The sequence below is a fragment of the Phyllobates terribilis genome, unplaced genomic scaffold (assembly GCF_046119375.1).
Source record: "Phyllobates terribilis strain yellow unplaced genomic scaffold, ASM4611937v1 Scaffold_3__8_contigs__length_932513732, whole genome shotgun sequence".
Lineage (NCBI taxonomy): Eukaryota > Metazoa > Chordata > Amphibia > Anura > Dendrobatidae > Phyllobates > Phyllobates terribilis.
This window is the reverse complement of record NW_027362763.1, coordinates 468,300,854-468,315,353: the sequence shown is the minus strand read 5'-3', so window position 1 is coordinate 468,315,353 and position 14,500 is coordinate 468,300,854. Positions and strand designations below refer to the sequence as shown.

At 49.6% G+C, this 14,500-nt stretch overlaps 1 protein-coding gene across 1 annotated transcript in view; it reads right to left on the bottom strand.

The window, feature by feature from the left end:
- Positions 1 to 2,001, bottom strand: part of FOXO3 (forkhead box O3) — a 117,258-nt gene extending 115,257 nt beyond the window's left edge. Inside the window, exon 1 of the mRNA XM_073675815.1 lies at positions 1,046 to 2,001. Coding sequence (XP_073531916.1) covers positions 1,046 to 1,594 — 549 coding nt within the window. The 5' untranslated portion in view covers positions 1,595 to 2,001. The remainder of the gene's footprint in view (positions 1 to 1,045) is intronic.
- Between the last annotated feature and the right edge of the window lie 12,499 nt (positions 2,002 to 14,500).

Below are 14,500 nucleotides of genomic sequence, written 5' to 3'. Positions count from 1 at the left end.
ACAAGCACACATGCAGCGCTATATACCATACACACACACTGTATACAAGCACACATACAGCACTATATACCATACACACACACTGTATACAAGCACACATGCAGAACTATATACCATACACACACACTGTATACAAGCACACATGCAGCACTATATACCATACACACACACACTGTATACAAGCACACATGCAGCACTATATACCATACACACACACACTGTATACAAGCACACATGCAGCACTATATACCATACACACACTGTATACAAGCACACATGCAGAACTATATACCATACACACACACACACACTGTATACAAGCACACATGCAGCACTATATACCATACACACACACACTGTATACAAGTACACATGCAGCACTATATACCATACACACACACTGTATACAAGCACACATGCAGAACTATATACCATACACACACACACTGTATACAAGCACACATGCAGCGCTATATACCATACACACACACTGTATACAAGCACACATACAGCACTATATACCATACACACACACTGTATACAAGCACACATGCAGAACTATATACCATACACACAGCACTATATACCATACACACACACACACTGTATATAAGCACACATACAGCACTATATACCATACACACACACACTGTATATAAGCACACATGCTGCACTATATACCATACACACACACACACTGTATACAAGCACACATACAGCACTATATACCATACACACACACTGTATACAAGCACACATGCAGAACTATATACCATACACACACACACTGTATATAAGCACACATACAGCACTATATACCATACACACACACACTGTATATAAGCACACATGCTGCACTATATACCATACACACACACACACAGCACTATATACCATATATACGCTCCATATAGCACTCACATGCTGGCCATATAACCAGGCTCGCAGCACTGCTCCTGGCTGGCAGCCTTCCTGTGCTGTCACTATGCCCAGTGTGTGCCAGGCTAGGCTGGCAGTCAGCTACACGTGTGCCCGTCAGTCTCACCTTCCAGCCCGCGGAGCTGTTGCTGTCCCCCTTGTCCTTGAAGTAGGGGACGGAGCGGACCATCCAGTCGTAGATCTGGGACAGGGTGAGCCTCTTGTCCGGGGAGCTCTCGATGGCCCTGGTGATGAGGTCTGCATAGGACATATTCCCCCAGGCATTCCTGCGGGACGAGCACTTCCTCGGCTGCCCGGCCGCCCCGCTGGCAGCGCTCCCTCCGGCCCCCAGCGCTGTGTGCACGGTGTCCACTCCACCGACCGGGGCGGCCAGCACCGTCATCGCCGCCACATCCCCGCCGCTCACCAGCAGCAGCGTCCCTCTCTCCCCGGAGTCTCCGGCTGCAGCTGCTGAAGCGGCGGACACTTCTTCATCGTCGTCGTCTTCCTCCGGGATAATGGACGAGTCCCCGCCGATGCCGGGCTTGGCCGGGCTGGCCTGAGAGTCCGGGCGCTGCAGGGGCCAGGTGCAGGAGCGGGGCCGGCTCTGCGGCTCGAAGTCGGGGTCTATGTCTACGTCCCGCTCCGGCGAGGCGAGGGGCAGAGCGTCTGCCATGCTGCCAGAAAGCAGAGGAGTTGCCAACGTGTGTGTGAGAGCTGTGCAGCGAGGAGGAGCGGGCAGAGCCTAGTGCTGCAGGGGCATCATGCGGGCGCTACACGGGCTCCATGTCTCCGTGCACTCTTTGTCCCAGGGTGCACACAGCAGCATACACCTCCCTCCGAGCCTATTGTACACATCCGTCCATGTGCAGCCCTGGCATCTGCACATCACCTCCCTGCTCCTGCCATCTTGCCAATTCCTCACACTGCTCCGTGGTGGTGAAGGTGCAGCAGGCACAGCTCTGCCAATGACCGAGGCAGCTGAGAATGCCTGCCAGCCTGCCACATTCCCCTCCTGGCTCTAGTGAGGGGCACACACAGGGAGCAGACAACCTAACCCTGGCAGCACTGCCCACTGGGAGGAGGCACAGCTGGGAGGAGAGCACGCAGCACACGCCCCCCCTGCTGCATTCCTGTGTACCGGCATAGGCTGCTCCTGTCCATGCATCAGTCATAGCCACACAGCACAGCATGTCACCTAGTGTGCCAGCACATCACCCACTGGGCCAGCACATCACCCACTGCGCCAGCACATCACCCACTGGGCCAGCACATCACTCACTGGGCCAGCACATCACCACTGCGCCAGCATATCACTCACTGGGCCAGAACATCACCACTGAGAAAGCACATCACTCACTGGGCCAGCACATCACCACTGGGCCTGCACATCACTCACTGGGCCAGCACATCACCCACTGGGCCAGCACATCATTCACTGGGCCAGCACATCACCACTGAGCCAGCACATCACCACTGGGCCAGCACATCACTCACTGGGCCAGCACATCACCACTGAGCCAGCACATCACCACTGGGCCAGCACATCACTCACTGGACCAGCACATCACCCACTGGGCCAGCACATCACCCACTGGGCCAGCACATCACCCACTGGACCAGCACATTATCACTGGGCCAGCACATCACCCACTGGGCCAGCAGGGGCATTTAGCAGACATTTCTTGTAGTCAGATTGGTTACAGCACAAATTGTCAGCTTGGCCCTTTATAGGACAATTGTGTTCTATCTGCCCATAGGAGGAGAGGTGAGTCCCCCCTGTGAGTGCCCCCCACATGAGCAGTACGTGGCACATTGCACCTAATTCAGTATTTGCAATGGCAGCACCTCACAATTTACCAACTTCCCATTTTATTATATAGAAGCATAGGTACATTTGTGAACGAAGCTCAGGTAATTCTGCATGTAGTACAGCGGGCATCCAGTAGAAATGGTGCTGGTGCCACCTCAATCCAACACGGTCTAAAATTGTTGGCATCTGCTAGAAATGTGTAAAACATGCGACAAATAATACACCTGAACTATTGTGAACATAGCACGGGTCTAGGCATTGTTGGCCATTTTCCCAGCACTTGTAAGTGTGCTTCCAAATTGTGTCCATTTGCAATATCTGTGCCCCCCGAAACACACCCATAGACCCCCCCCCCTATTCAAAAAGCACTTTTATTTGTTTGCCATGCGAAATAGTGCAACAGAGGAAAAATAAGTTACAGCACGGTATTTACAGCACGGTACACAATTTCTTACAAAGCCAATGGATGGCCAATTCTGGTACACATGTTCCACAGCCATGCCCACTTTTGTATGAGAAAAATAATGCTGTCAGTGCACTTGGTACTAGAATTGCCAATGGATTGGTTACTTTGAGACATGTTCAGAAATATAAGCACATTATTTTCTGCCATCAGATGGCTATATGTGTATAACAGCTATGTTACTGATATTTTATAATTTCTGCATCCTACATGAAAGCACAGACAATAGGAGTCATTAATCAATGTGAGTTGGGGTCACGTAGGGACAATAACTGTGGGTGGAAAAAAATAGTAAAATAAAAAAAAACTCAGTATAATTCATCAGCACTACCTTGCTCTCACAATCAGCACACCTATGAGGATAAAGCAAAAGGATAAAACAGTGAATAACAGACCCCTACATTTCAGGGAACCCATTCACATCCACCTTAAACATGGAGACATCATATATACAGTGGAGAAGATAAGTATTTGATACACTGCCGATTTTGCAAGTTTTCCCATTTATAAAGAATGAAGAGGTCTATAATTTTTATCGTAGGTACACTTCACCTGTGAGAGACAGAATGTAAAAATAAAAAACAGAAAATCACATTGTATGATTTTTACATAATACATTTAGATTTTATTGCATGAAATAAGTATTTGATCACCTACCAACCAGCAAGAATTCTGGCTCTCACAGACCTGTTAGTTTTTCTTTAAGAAGTCCTCCTACTCTGAACTCATTACCTGTATTAATTGTACCTGACAAAGGTCAGGAATCAGCCCAGAACTACACAAGAGGACCTGGCCAATGACCTGAAGAGAGCTGGGACTACAGTCTCAAACATTACCATTAGTAACACACTATGCCGTCATGGATTAAAATCCTGCAGGGCACCCAAGGTCCCCCTGTTCATGCCAGCACATGTCCAGGTCCGTTTGAAGTTCACCAATAACAATCTAGATGATCCAGAGGAGGCATGGGAGAAGGTCATGTGGTCAAATGAGACCAAAATATAACTTTTTGGTATCAACGCCACTCGCCGTGTTTGGAGGAAGAAGGATGAGTACAACCCCAAGAACACCGTCCCAACCATGAAGCATGGTGGGGGAGACATCATGCTTTGGGGGTGCTTTTCTGCAAAGGGGACAGGACGACTGCATCATATTGAAGGGAGGATGGATGGGGTCATGTATCGTGAGATTCTGGCCAACAACCTCCTTCCCTCAGTAAGAGCATTGAAGATTGGTCATGGCTGGGTCTTCCAGCATGACAATGACCTGAAACACACAGGTAGGGTAACTAAGGAGTGGCTCCGTAAGAAGCTTTTCAAGGTCCTGGAGTGGCCGAGCCAGTCTCCAAACCTGAACCCAATAGAAAATCTTTGGAGGGAGCAGGGGCGTACATAGGAATCATAGGGCCCCATAGCAGAAGTTCCAATTGCACCCCCCCCAAAAAAAAAGTAAATAATTGTCGGGGTCACAGAAGAGCAGATCTCACAACTTTCCAGCCTTTACATGGTAATTTTCCTCCTGCTGAAGTCCTAGATTCCTTTTTCATTGCCCCATAAAGTGTGATGCCAACAATGCCAACAAAAGTGTCCCCAAACACAGTATGATACCCCCATGGTGAATTCCTCCACATTCACAGTATAATGACCCTATTGTATCCCACCTCAACTCCCAAGGCAAAGTATGGTGACCCCAACACAGTATGATCCTCCAACTGTGACCCCCACACAGCCCTCCATGCAGTATAATGGGCCTACATACAATATAATGGCCCCACACCTCTCCACACTCCACAGAGTATAATGCACTCGCCATGGTCCTCCGTACAGTATAAGGCACTCACCATGGTCCTCCACACAGTATAATGCACTCGCCATGATCCTCCATACAGTATAATGCACTCGCCATGATCCTCCATACAGTATAATGCACTCACCATGGTCCTCCACTCAGTATAATGCACTCACCATGGTCCTCCACTCAGTATAATGCACTCGTCATGGTCCTCCACACAGTATAAGACACTCGCCATGGTCCTCCACACAGTATAATGCACTCGCCATGGTCCTCCACACAGTATAAGACACTCGCCATGGTCCTTCACACAGTATAAGACACTCGCCATGGTCCTCAACACACTATAAGACACTAGCCATGGTCCTCAACACACTATAATGCACTCGTCATGGTCCTCCACACAGTATAATGCACTCGCCATGGTCCTCCACGCAGTATAATGCACTCGCCATGGTCCTCCACGCAGTATAATGAACTCCCCATGGTCCTCCACTCAGTATAATGCTCTCCCAATGGTCCTGTATTCAGTATAATGCACTCGCCATGGTCCTCCACACAGTATAATGCACTCGCCATGGTCCTCCACGCGGTATAAGACACTCGCCATGGTCCTCCACACGGTATAAGACACTCGTCATGGTCATCCACACGGTATAAGACACTCGGCATGGTCCTCAACACAGTATAAGACACTCGCCATGGTCCTCAACACACTATAATGCACTCGCCATGGTCATCCACACAGTATAATGCACTCGCCATGGTCCTCCACGCAGTATAATGCACTCGCCATAGTCCTCCACGCAGTATAATGTTCTCCCCATGGTCCTGTATTCAGTATAATGCACTCGCCATGGTCCTCCACACAGTATAATGCACTCGCCATGGTCCTACACACGGTATAAGACACTCGCCATGGTCCTCCACACGGTATAAGACACTCGTCATGGTCCTCCACACGGTATAAGACACTCGTCATGGTCCTCAGCGCAGTATAAGACACTCGCCATGGTCCTCCACAAAGTATAATGCACTCGCCATGGTCGTCTACGCAGTATAATGCTCACTCCATGGTCCTGTATGCATTATAATGCATTTGCCATGGTCCTCCACACAGTATAATGAACTCCCCATGGTCCTCCACACAGTATAATGCACTCGCCATTGTCGTCTACGCAGTATAATGCTCTCTCCATGGTCCTGTATGCATTATAATGCATTCGCTATGGTCCTTCACACAGTATAATGAACTCCCCATGGTCCTCCACGCAGTATAATGCACTCCCAATGGACATGCACACACACACAGTACGCAGACATGCACATACAGTATGCAGACATGCGCACACACACAGTACGCAGACATGCACGCACATAGTACGCAGACATGCACACACACGGTACGCAGACATGCACGCACATAGTACGCAGACATGCACACACACGGTACGCAGACGTGCACGCATATGATACGCAGACATGCACGCACTTGGTACGCAGACATGCACGCACACGGTAAGCAGACATGCACGCACACGGTAAGCAGACATGCACGCACATGGTAAGCAGATATGCACATGGTACACAGATATGCACATACACAAACAGATACACAGATAAGTACACATACAGACATACGTACATATTTGAACACATTCTTAAAAACACATAAAACAGACATAAATATATATATACACAGTCATACACACTGACATACACACAAGACACATTAGAAATATATTTAATATGGGGATTGGGGAATCTGGCGACAAGCCTCTCTCACCTGCCCCTTGGCCTGTGTCCGGTCCAGCTGTGCAGGGCTGCCGGCTTGTCTGATGGCCATCATAGACCCTGGAACATCAGAGGGGCCTACTCGCCATTGGGGCCCACACCGCTTCCCCAGCATCTCCGCAGGGAGGTGCTCCTGCTCCACCGGCGCTGCTTAATTGACGGCACTTCATCAGGGCCCCCCTCGGGGCCTCCCTTCATCAGGGCCCCCTTCAGGGCCTCCCTTCGTCAGTGCCCCCCTCGGGGCCTCCCTTCATCAGTGCCCCCCTCGGGGCCTTCCTTCATCAGGGCCTCCCTTCATCAGGACCCCTTCTTCATCGGGGCCCCCTTCCTGCATCCCCCACTCTGCTGCTTGATTGCCGCCGCTGCCCCCCTGGCACTGTTTTCAGGCATGGCCGCGCGCAGTGCACTGTGCGGCTGTGTCTGCTAGTAATGACACAATTAAAGGCGCAGTGTCGCCCCTGCTGTGTCATTACTACAATACACAGCTGCACAGCGCACTGCGCATGGCCATGCCTGAAGACAGTGCTGGTGGGCGGCTGCGGCAATCAAGCAGCTGAGCGGGGAGTGCAGGAGGGGGCAACTGCTATGGGGCCCCCCCAGCTCACGGGCCCCATAGCAGTCGCGTGGCCTGCCGCCATTGGCAGTACGCCATTGGGAGGGAGCTGAAACTGAATGTTGCCCAGCGACAGCCCCAAAACCTGAAAGATCTGGAGAAGATCTGTATGGAGGAGTGGGCCAAAATCCCTGCTGCAGTGTGTGCAAACTTGTTCAAGAACTACAGGAAACAAAGGTTTCTGTACCAAATATTAAATTCTGTTTTTCTATTGTATCAAATACTTTTTTCATGCAATAAAATTTAAATTAATTATGTAAAAATCATACAATGTGATTTTCTGGATTTTTTTTTTAGATTCTGTCACAGTTGAAGTGTACCTACAATAAAAATTACAGACCTCTCCATTCTTCGTAGGTGGGAAAACTTGCAAAATCAGCAGTGTATCAAATACTTATTTTCCCCACTGTATATCAATAAGATGTGGCACATGGATGATGGGGGCTATCCTGCTTTTTGATCTGTGTATTAGAGAATAAATAGCCTGGTCACACTGACTCCCTTTATGTGAAAGAACAATAGAATAACATGTAGGGCACTGGAATCAGCATTCATCACATCTTTTTCTGTAAAATTCCAGTCTTTCTTCCAAACTTTTAGCCTTTTATCAAACCCGACCCTTTTTAATATATATCTATAACAGTCCTTGTTCTACTCAGTACTTTTCCTTTGAAATAAGTCTTGAACAGTCCTTGTCATGCTCTTTCTGTGCTTCACTCCATAGTAATTTTACTGACCTGCCTCAGTCCCCAGATTCACAAAACATTGGAGAATTAGCTGGCTCAGTAGCTAGGACAATTGGAATAAAGCAAATACACACGCCAACAATGTCATGTGCAAAACAAATGAAAATGTAAAAAAAAAATAACCAGGAATCATTAGCTGATTGTCATGAAATCTTCTACACTATGTCCTAATATTGCTAGTGACGTGGGGCTGTGCAGGGCACCATGCTGCACATTTCATGGAGGAATAGCCCTTTATAGGATTGCTTCATTGAAGCCATGGAGTTGGCATGTTTTAGCAAGTGGATGAAAGTAAATACTGAGTCTATTATGATGCCAAGATATCGGGTTTGCATTTTAGAAGTGATGGTAGTGCTGCACATTGTGATAGAGATATCAGATTCTATCCAGGAGAAGAGAAATTTTGTAGTAGAGTTGGTTATCAACAGCAAAGAAATGAAGATGAATACCAAACCTTCTGATGACATTGGTTTGGACTTTTTAAATAGATAACTGTCATCAAATTAGTGTAGAATGCTAGCGGCCCTCCATACACTATAGTTAACAGAACCAGCTGATATTGACCATCAAGTGTGTATGGAGGGCGGCGGGGGGGGGGGGGGGGGGCTCCCAAATCTTCAAAGGATGTTGAGGGAGATAAGGGTTTCACAGTCTGAGTTCAAAAGTTTAAAAGACACGGACTGACTGGCGGGACAACAAGATCGCCAATCGGTAAAGTTTTAATGATCAGGGGTCGTTCGAATGCCTGTTTACACATACAGACCAAAGCAAACGATGCACACTGAGCAGTCTATACTAGATCGCTCACGGCGCTTAGGCTGCCATGATTCTCGACAGTGCAAGTCCTGTTTACACAGGACGATGCACTGCCGAGAACCATGATCTTTTGTGCTGCACAAAAGATCATTTCACTGGATGAATGAGCATTTTGCTCGTTCAACGGGTAATTGGCAGCCTGTCTACATAGCAAGATTATCTCCGCGAGATAAGATAGACATGTTAAACAGCAGATTTGACCTCTCTATTCATTGAAAACGCATGGACTTTTGGGCAAATCCCAATATTAGTATGTATGGTAGTCGAAAAAATGTTGTATTCTACCAAAAGCAATCTCGTGTATGACCAATATCAGTGACCTAGACAGATAGGACAGGTGGAGAGGAAGCAAGGCTTATAGTTGTGCAGGAGTAGTCAAACAAAGAGGCGTATCTAGGGGGAAGCAGGCGGGCATGTGCCCCTGGCGCAGCGGGCATGGCTGCGCAGTCGGGCCGCCTAATGCGGCGGTCCAATGTGTCTTCCCTAGCAGCTGCATTCTCCGGCCCCTGGACTGAGAGTCGGCAGTTCTCTGAGCCGTCTGTCAAGCTGACTGCCGGCTCAGAGAAACTGCAGCGCGCCGGCTCCCAGTGTTCAATTGTACTCGCGTCTGAAAGAGGCGCACATTGGTGGAAAGTGCTCTGTGCTCCAGAGCTGAAGACACCGAAGATGTAATGGAGGTGAAGATTTATTGTGGAGGGGGATTTACTATGGGGGGTGATTTATGGTATGGCTGGGGGGAGATTTACTGTGGGGATGATTTATGGTATGGCTGGGGGGAGATTTACTATGGGGGGTGATTTATGGTATGGCTGGGGGGAGATTTACTATGGGGGAGATTTACTATGGGAGGTGATTTATGGAGGTGATTTATGGAGTCATTTATGGAGGTCTGAATTATGATTTATGGAGGTGATTTATGGTACAATGGCTGGGGGGAGATTTACTATGGGGGAGATTTACTATGGGGTGATTTATGGAGGTGATTTATGGAGTCATTTATGGAGGTCTGAATTATGATTTATGGAGGTGATTTATGGTACAATGGCTGGGGGGAGATTTACTATGGGGGAGATTTACTATGGGAGGTGATTTATGGAGGTGATTTATGGAGTCATTTATGGAGGTCTGAATTATGATTTATGGAGGTGATTTATGGTACAATGGCTGGGGGGAGATTTACTATGGGGGAGATTTACTATGGAGGGTCATTTAATGTATAGCTGGGGGACATTTACTATGGGGGGTGATTTATGGTATGGCTGGGAGAGATTTACTATGGGGGGAGATTTACTATGGGAGGTGATTTATGGTATGGCTGGAGGAGATTTACTATTGGGGGTGGTGATTTATAGTATGGCTAGGGGGAGATTTATTGTATGGCTGGAGGAGATTTATTGTATGGCTGGGGAGGAGATTTTGTGTGGGGAGAGTGGTGGGGGAGATCTTTTGTGTGGGTGATAAGTGCGGACACAGAATGGGGAGGATGGGTGTGTACCCAATATGGGGAGCGAAGGAAAGGAGGGGAATATATGTGGACATAGTATGGGGAGCGAGGGTGATGTGATGTGTGCAGACACAGTATGGGAATTGGGGGGGGATGTGTGAGGGGGTAAATATATGAGGAGACAGTATGGCTAGCAGGGGGATGTGAGAGAAGACAGTATGATGAGGGGAGGGGGAAATGTGTGAGGAGACAGTATGGGGGGATAAAAGTGTGAGAGGGCACAGAATAGAGACTGAGTAGTGTGGGGGGTTGGCATGGGGGGGCAGTGTAAGGCCACAGCCAGGAGGGGACAGTAACCCAAGGAGGTGGAGTGTGATGAGGGGTCACAGTATAGAGACTGGGCCCTATAGTGGGGACACAGTGTGAAGAGGAGGCCCAGTATGGTAAGGAGAGGACAGTGTGCAGAGCATGTACCATAAGAGAGACAGTGTGGGGGTCATATTTTGTGCAGGGAATATAGTGAAGGGCAATTATTTATTCAGGGGCTCAGTGTAGAGCAAATATTTTTACTCAGGAGCATTATAATGACACTGTTATCTTTAAGGTCATCGTGTGGGGATGTGCTGCAGAAGACCGGAGAAGATGGAAGTCTGCAGAAACAAGGTGTGGATGAGAAAAGTCATCATGGCGTTTGGACAAGATGAAGAAGAAAAGAAAGAGAACGACTTCAGAGACAACGTCATCTATCAGGTACCTGGATGTAAATGTTATTTGTGATACTAACTAATTCTCAAGTTTTTATTCGTTAGGAGCATTAAAGGGGTTATCCAAGTTTGTGATGAGTCTGCAGTCATTCTATGTGACTGCAGATTTCTGAATTCTCACAATGCACATTGCACGCTGTCAGGATTCTCTCGTGCCAGTGATTTGCATACATGCGGTCACATGCCGACTAGATATGCGTGGCCTCACTCAATGACAATGAATTAAGCGAGATCGGATACGTCTAGTCGGAATGTGGCCAGAAGTATACAAATCGCATACTTGTGCTCACATGGCGGTCCACTCTTGCCACCGGCAAGCGAGAATCCTAAAAGTGTGCAGTGCATGCGCTGTGAGAATTCAGAAGCCTGAAGACACAGAGTGACTGCAGATTTTATTCCCAAACCTGGACAAGCCCTTTAATTATAAAATTAAGCCCTGTAGCCAGTCCTAATAGTGTGTAATATCCTTACTGTCAGGATTCAGCTCTGTTTGCTGGTTCCAGCAGTCATCACATGGCCACTTCACTCATATGCGATTTTCAAACTTATGGTCATGTGACGACGAGTTTTTCTTCCTGCTTCTCTCAATGTTTCATTGAACACAGAGAGAATTAGGCAGAGCAACTTGTCGGCCGGTGATTAAGTGTGCAAGCCGCATATGTGCTTGGGAGTGAGGGGGGGGCGCCAAATTGAATTTTTGCCCCGGGTGCCAGAAGACCTAGATACACCTCTGGTCAAACATATGGATAAAAAAAGCAAGACAATATAGCGTCTTTGAAGCCAAGGAAGCTAAAGGTGCTAATTGGGAAGTTATGTTCTACATACACAATATAAACAGGTGTAGAAAAATAAGTATGTGTAAAGTGTAGCGTCGGCGTCCCTGCCTCCTGCTAGGCAGGGACGCTGTTCCCCTCACCTCTCTGCTTCGTGCCCGGCGGCTTCCTCCCGCTCTGCTTGCAGCGCCAGCTCTCCCCCGGTCACTGTGCTTAGGGCGCGTGCGCGCGCGCTCCCCCTCTCTTAAAGGGGCCGCGCGCGTCGCCCTAAGGAGTCCCTGGCCAATGGCCGGAGGATCCCTCCATATATAAGGCACCTCCTCCAAAATGGAGGTGTCCGAGCAATGTTGTTGCACTGTTCACTACTCTGCTTCAGCCCTCAGGTCCCGTTGCCTGTTACCTGCCAGTTACCTGCCAGTTACCTGCCAGTCTCCTGCCAGTTTGCTGCCTGATTCCTGCCTGTCATCCGCTTTCCTGCTTGCTAGCCTGAGGTCCGACGGTCTGCCTTCCGACACCTGTCAGTCTGTCTATGGACCAGCTTGCCCGCTCACCTGCTACCTGCCTGTTAGCCTACCTGGAGGCTCCGCCGTCACGTGCTGTGACCACCTGCCAGTCCAGAGACTCTTGCCCGCTTGCCTGGAAGCGCTCATCTGCTACCTGCCTGTTAGCCTACCTGGAGGCTCCGTCGTCACGTGCCGTGACCACCTGCCAGTCCAGAGACTCTTGCCCGCTCACCTGGGAGCGCTCATCTGCTACCTGCCTGTTAGCCTACCTGGAGGCTCCGCCGTCACATGCTGTGACCACCTGCTTATCCTGAGACTCTCGCCTGCTCACCTGGGAGCACTCATCTGCCATCTGCCTGCTAGCCTACCTGGAGGCTCAGCCGTCACAGGTTGTACCTGCCCGTTTACCCAGAGACTGCCCCGGTCACTTGCCGTGACCTCCTGCCCGTTTACCCAGAGACTGCCCCGGTCACTTGCCGTGACCTCCTGCCCATTTACCCAGAGACTGTCCCGGTCACTTGCTGTGACCTCCTGCCCGTTTACCCAGAGACTGTCCCGGTCACTTGCTGTGACCTCCTGCCCGTTTACCCAGAGACTGTCCCGGTCACTTGCCGTGACCTCCTGCCCGTTTGCCCAGAGACTGTCCCGGTCACTTGCCGTGACCTCCTGCCCGTTTGCCCAGAGACTGTCCCGGTCACCTGCTGTGACTGCCTGCCTGTCTTCCCTTGTCGCCACCCGCTTCCTTACAAGGACTGCCCCCTTGTATAAGTTGCTCAGAGGTTCCGCCTCCCAGACCCGTTACAGTTTGCTCGGACCATGGAACCCGGTGGCACCCAAGCTCCCTCGCTCTCGGACCTTTGTCATGAACTGTCCCGACAGAGGTCCCAACAGGAGTCCATCCTGGGTCACCTGCGGAATGTCAATACTCGCCTGGACACTTTGACTCCACCAGCAACCACCAATACCATAGTATCCTGCTCTGGAATCCGGCTTTCTGCACCTCCTCGCTTCGGAGGCGACTCCGCTCAAGCTCGGGGCTTCATTAACCAGTGCACCCTGCACTTTGAACACCAGTCCCACCAGTTTAATTCCGACCGGGCCAAAGTAGCCTTCATCATGTCTCATCTCACGGGAGAGGCACTGGCTTGGCTAAATCCTCTATGGGAGAGAGGAGACCCTCTGGTGTCCGACCTGCCAGCCTTTCTCATGGCTTTCCGGAAGGTCTTCGACGAACCCGGACGGAGGACCTCATCTGCCTCATCTCTGCTACGCCTCCGTCAAGGGAGTCTCACCGTGGGCCAATATGCCATACGGTTCCGTACCCTTGCTTCGGAGCTGGCCTGGGATAACGACGCCCTGGTGTCCGTCTTCTGGGAGGGTCTGTCCGGCCGTATTAAAGATGAACTCGCCGGTCGGGACATTCCTACCACTCTCGACGACTTCATTACACTTGCCACCCGGATTGACATCCGGTTCCAGGAGCGCGCTAGGGAGGTCACCCGTGAGAGGAGGATTCCACGTCTAGTCCCTACCTCCCAGAGACCCGTCACTCTCCAGGCACACTCACCTGAGCCTATACAGGTCGACCAGACCAAGATGGTCAAGACCCGTCAAGACTTACGTCGTGCCGAGGGGAGCTGTTTCTACTGTGGCAGTAAGGAGCACCGGATCCGTTCCTGTTATGTTCTGCTACCAGAGCTAAGGAAAGAGAGGAGATCTGTCCCTACGATAGAACTCAGCTTAATCCCTACGATGTAACAGGGGACCTGATCCTGCGATCAGACCTGCTAAAGTCCTAAGCTAGTCTGTACGGAGACCTATAGATGTGGGGAAGGAATCCCTACAAGTACTAAGGACTGGGAGGAAAATGGGACACCTCCTAACAGAAATAGTAGCAGACAGACGAACAAACAAAATATATAGAACATAGAGGTCCGTAGACCAAGCAAACTAACAGAGTTAGATACAGGGCACAGGCTAGCTAGAAAGTAGTTAAACAATGAAGTCCAGCAAAGCCAGAAGGGCGGAGCAGGATTAAATAGGCCAACAAGGTCATGTGACC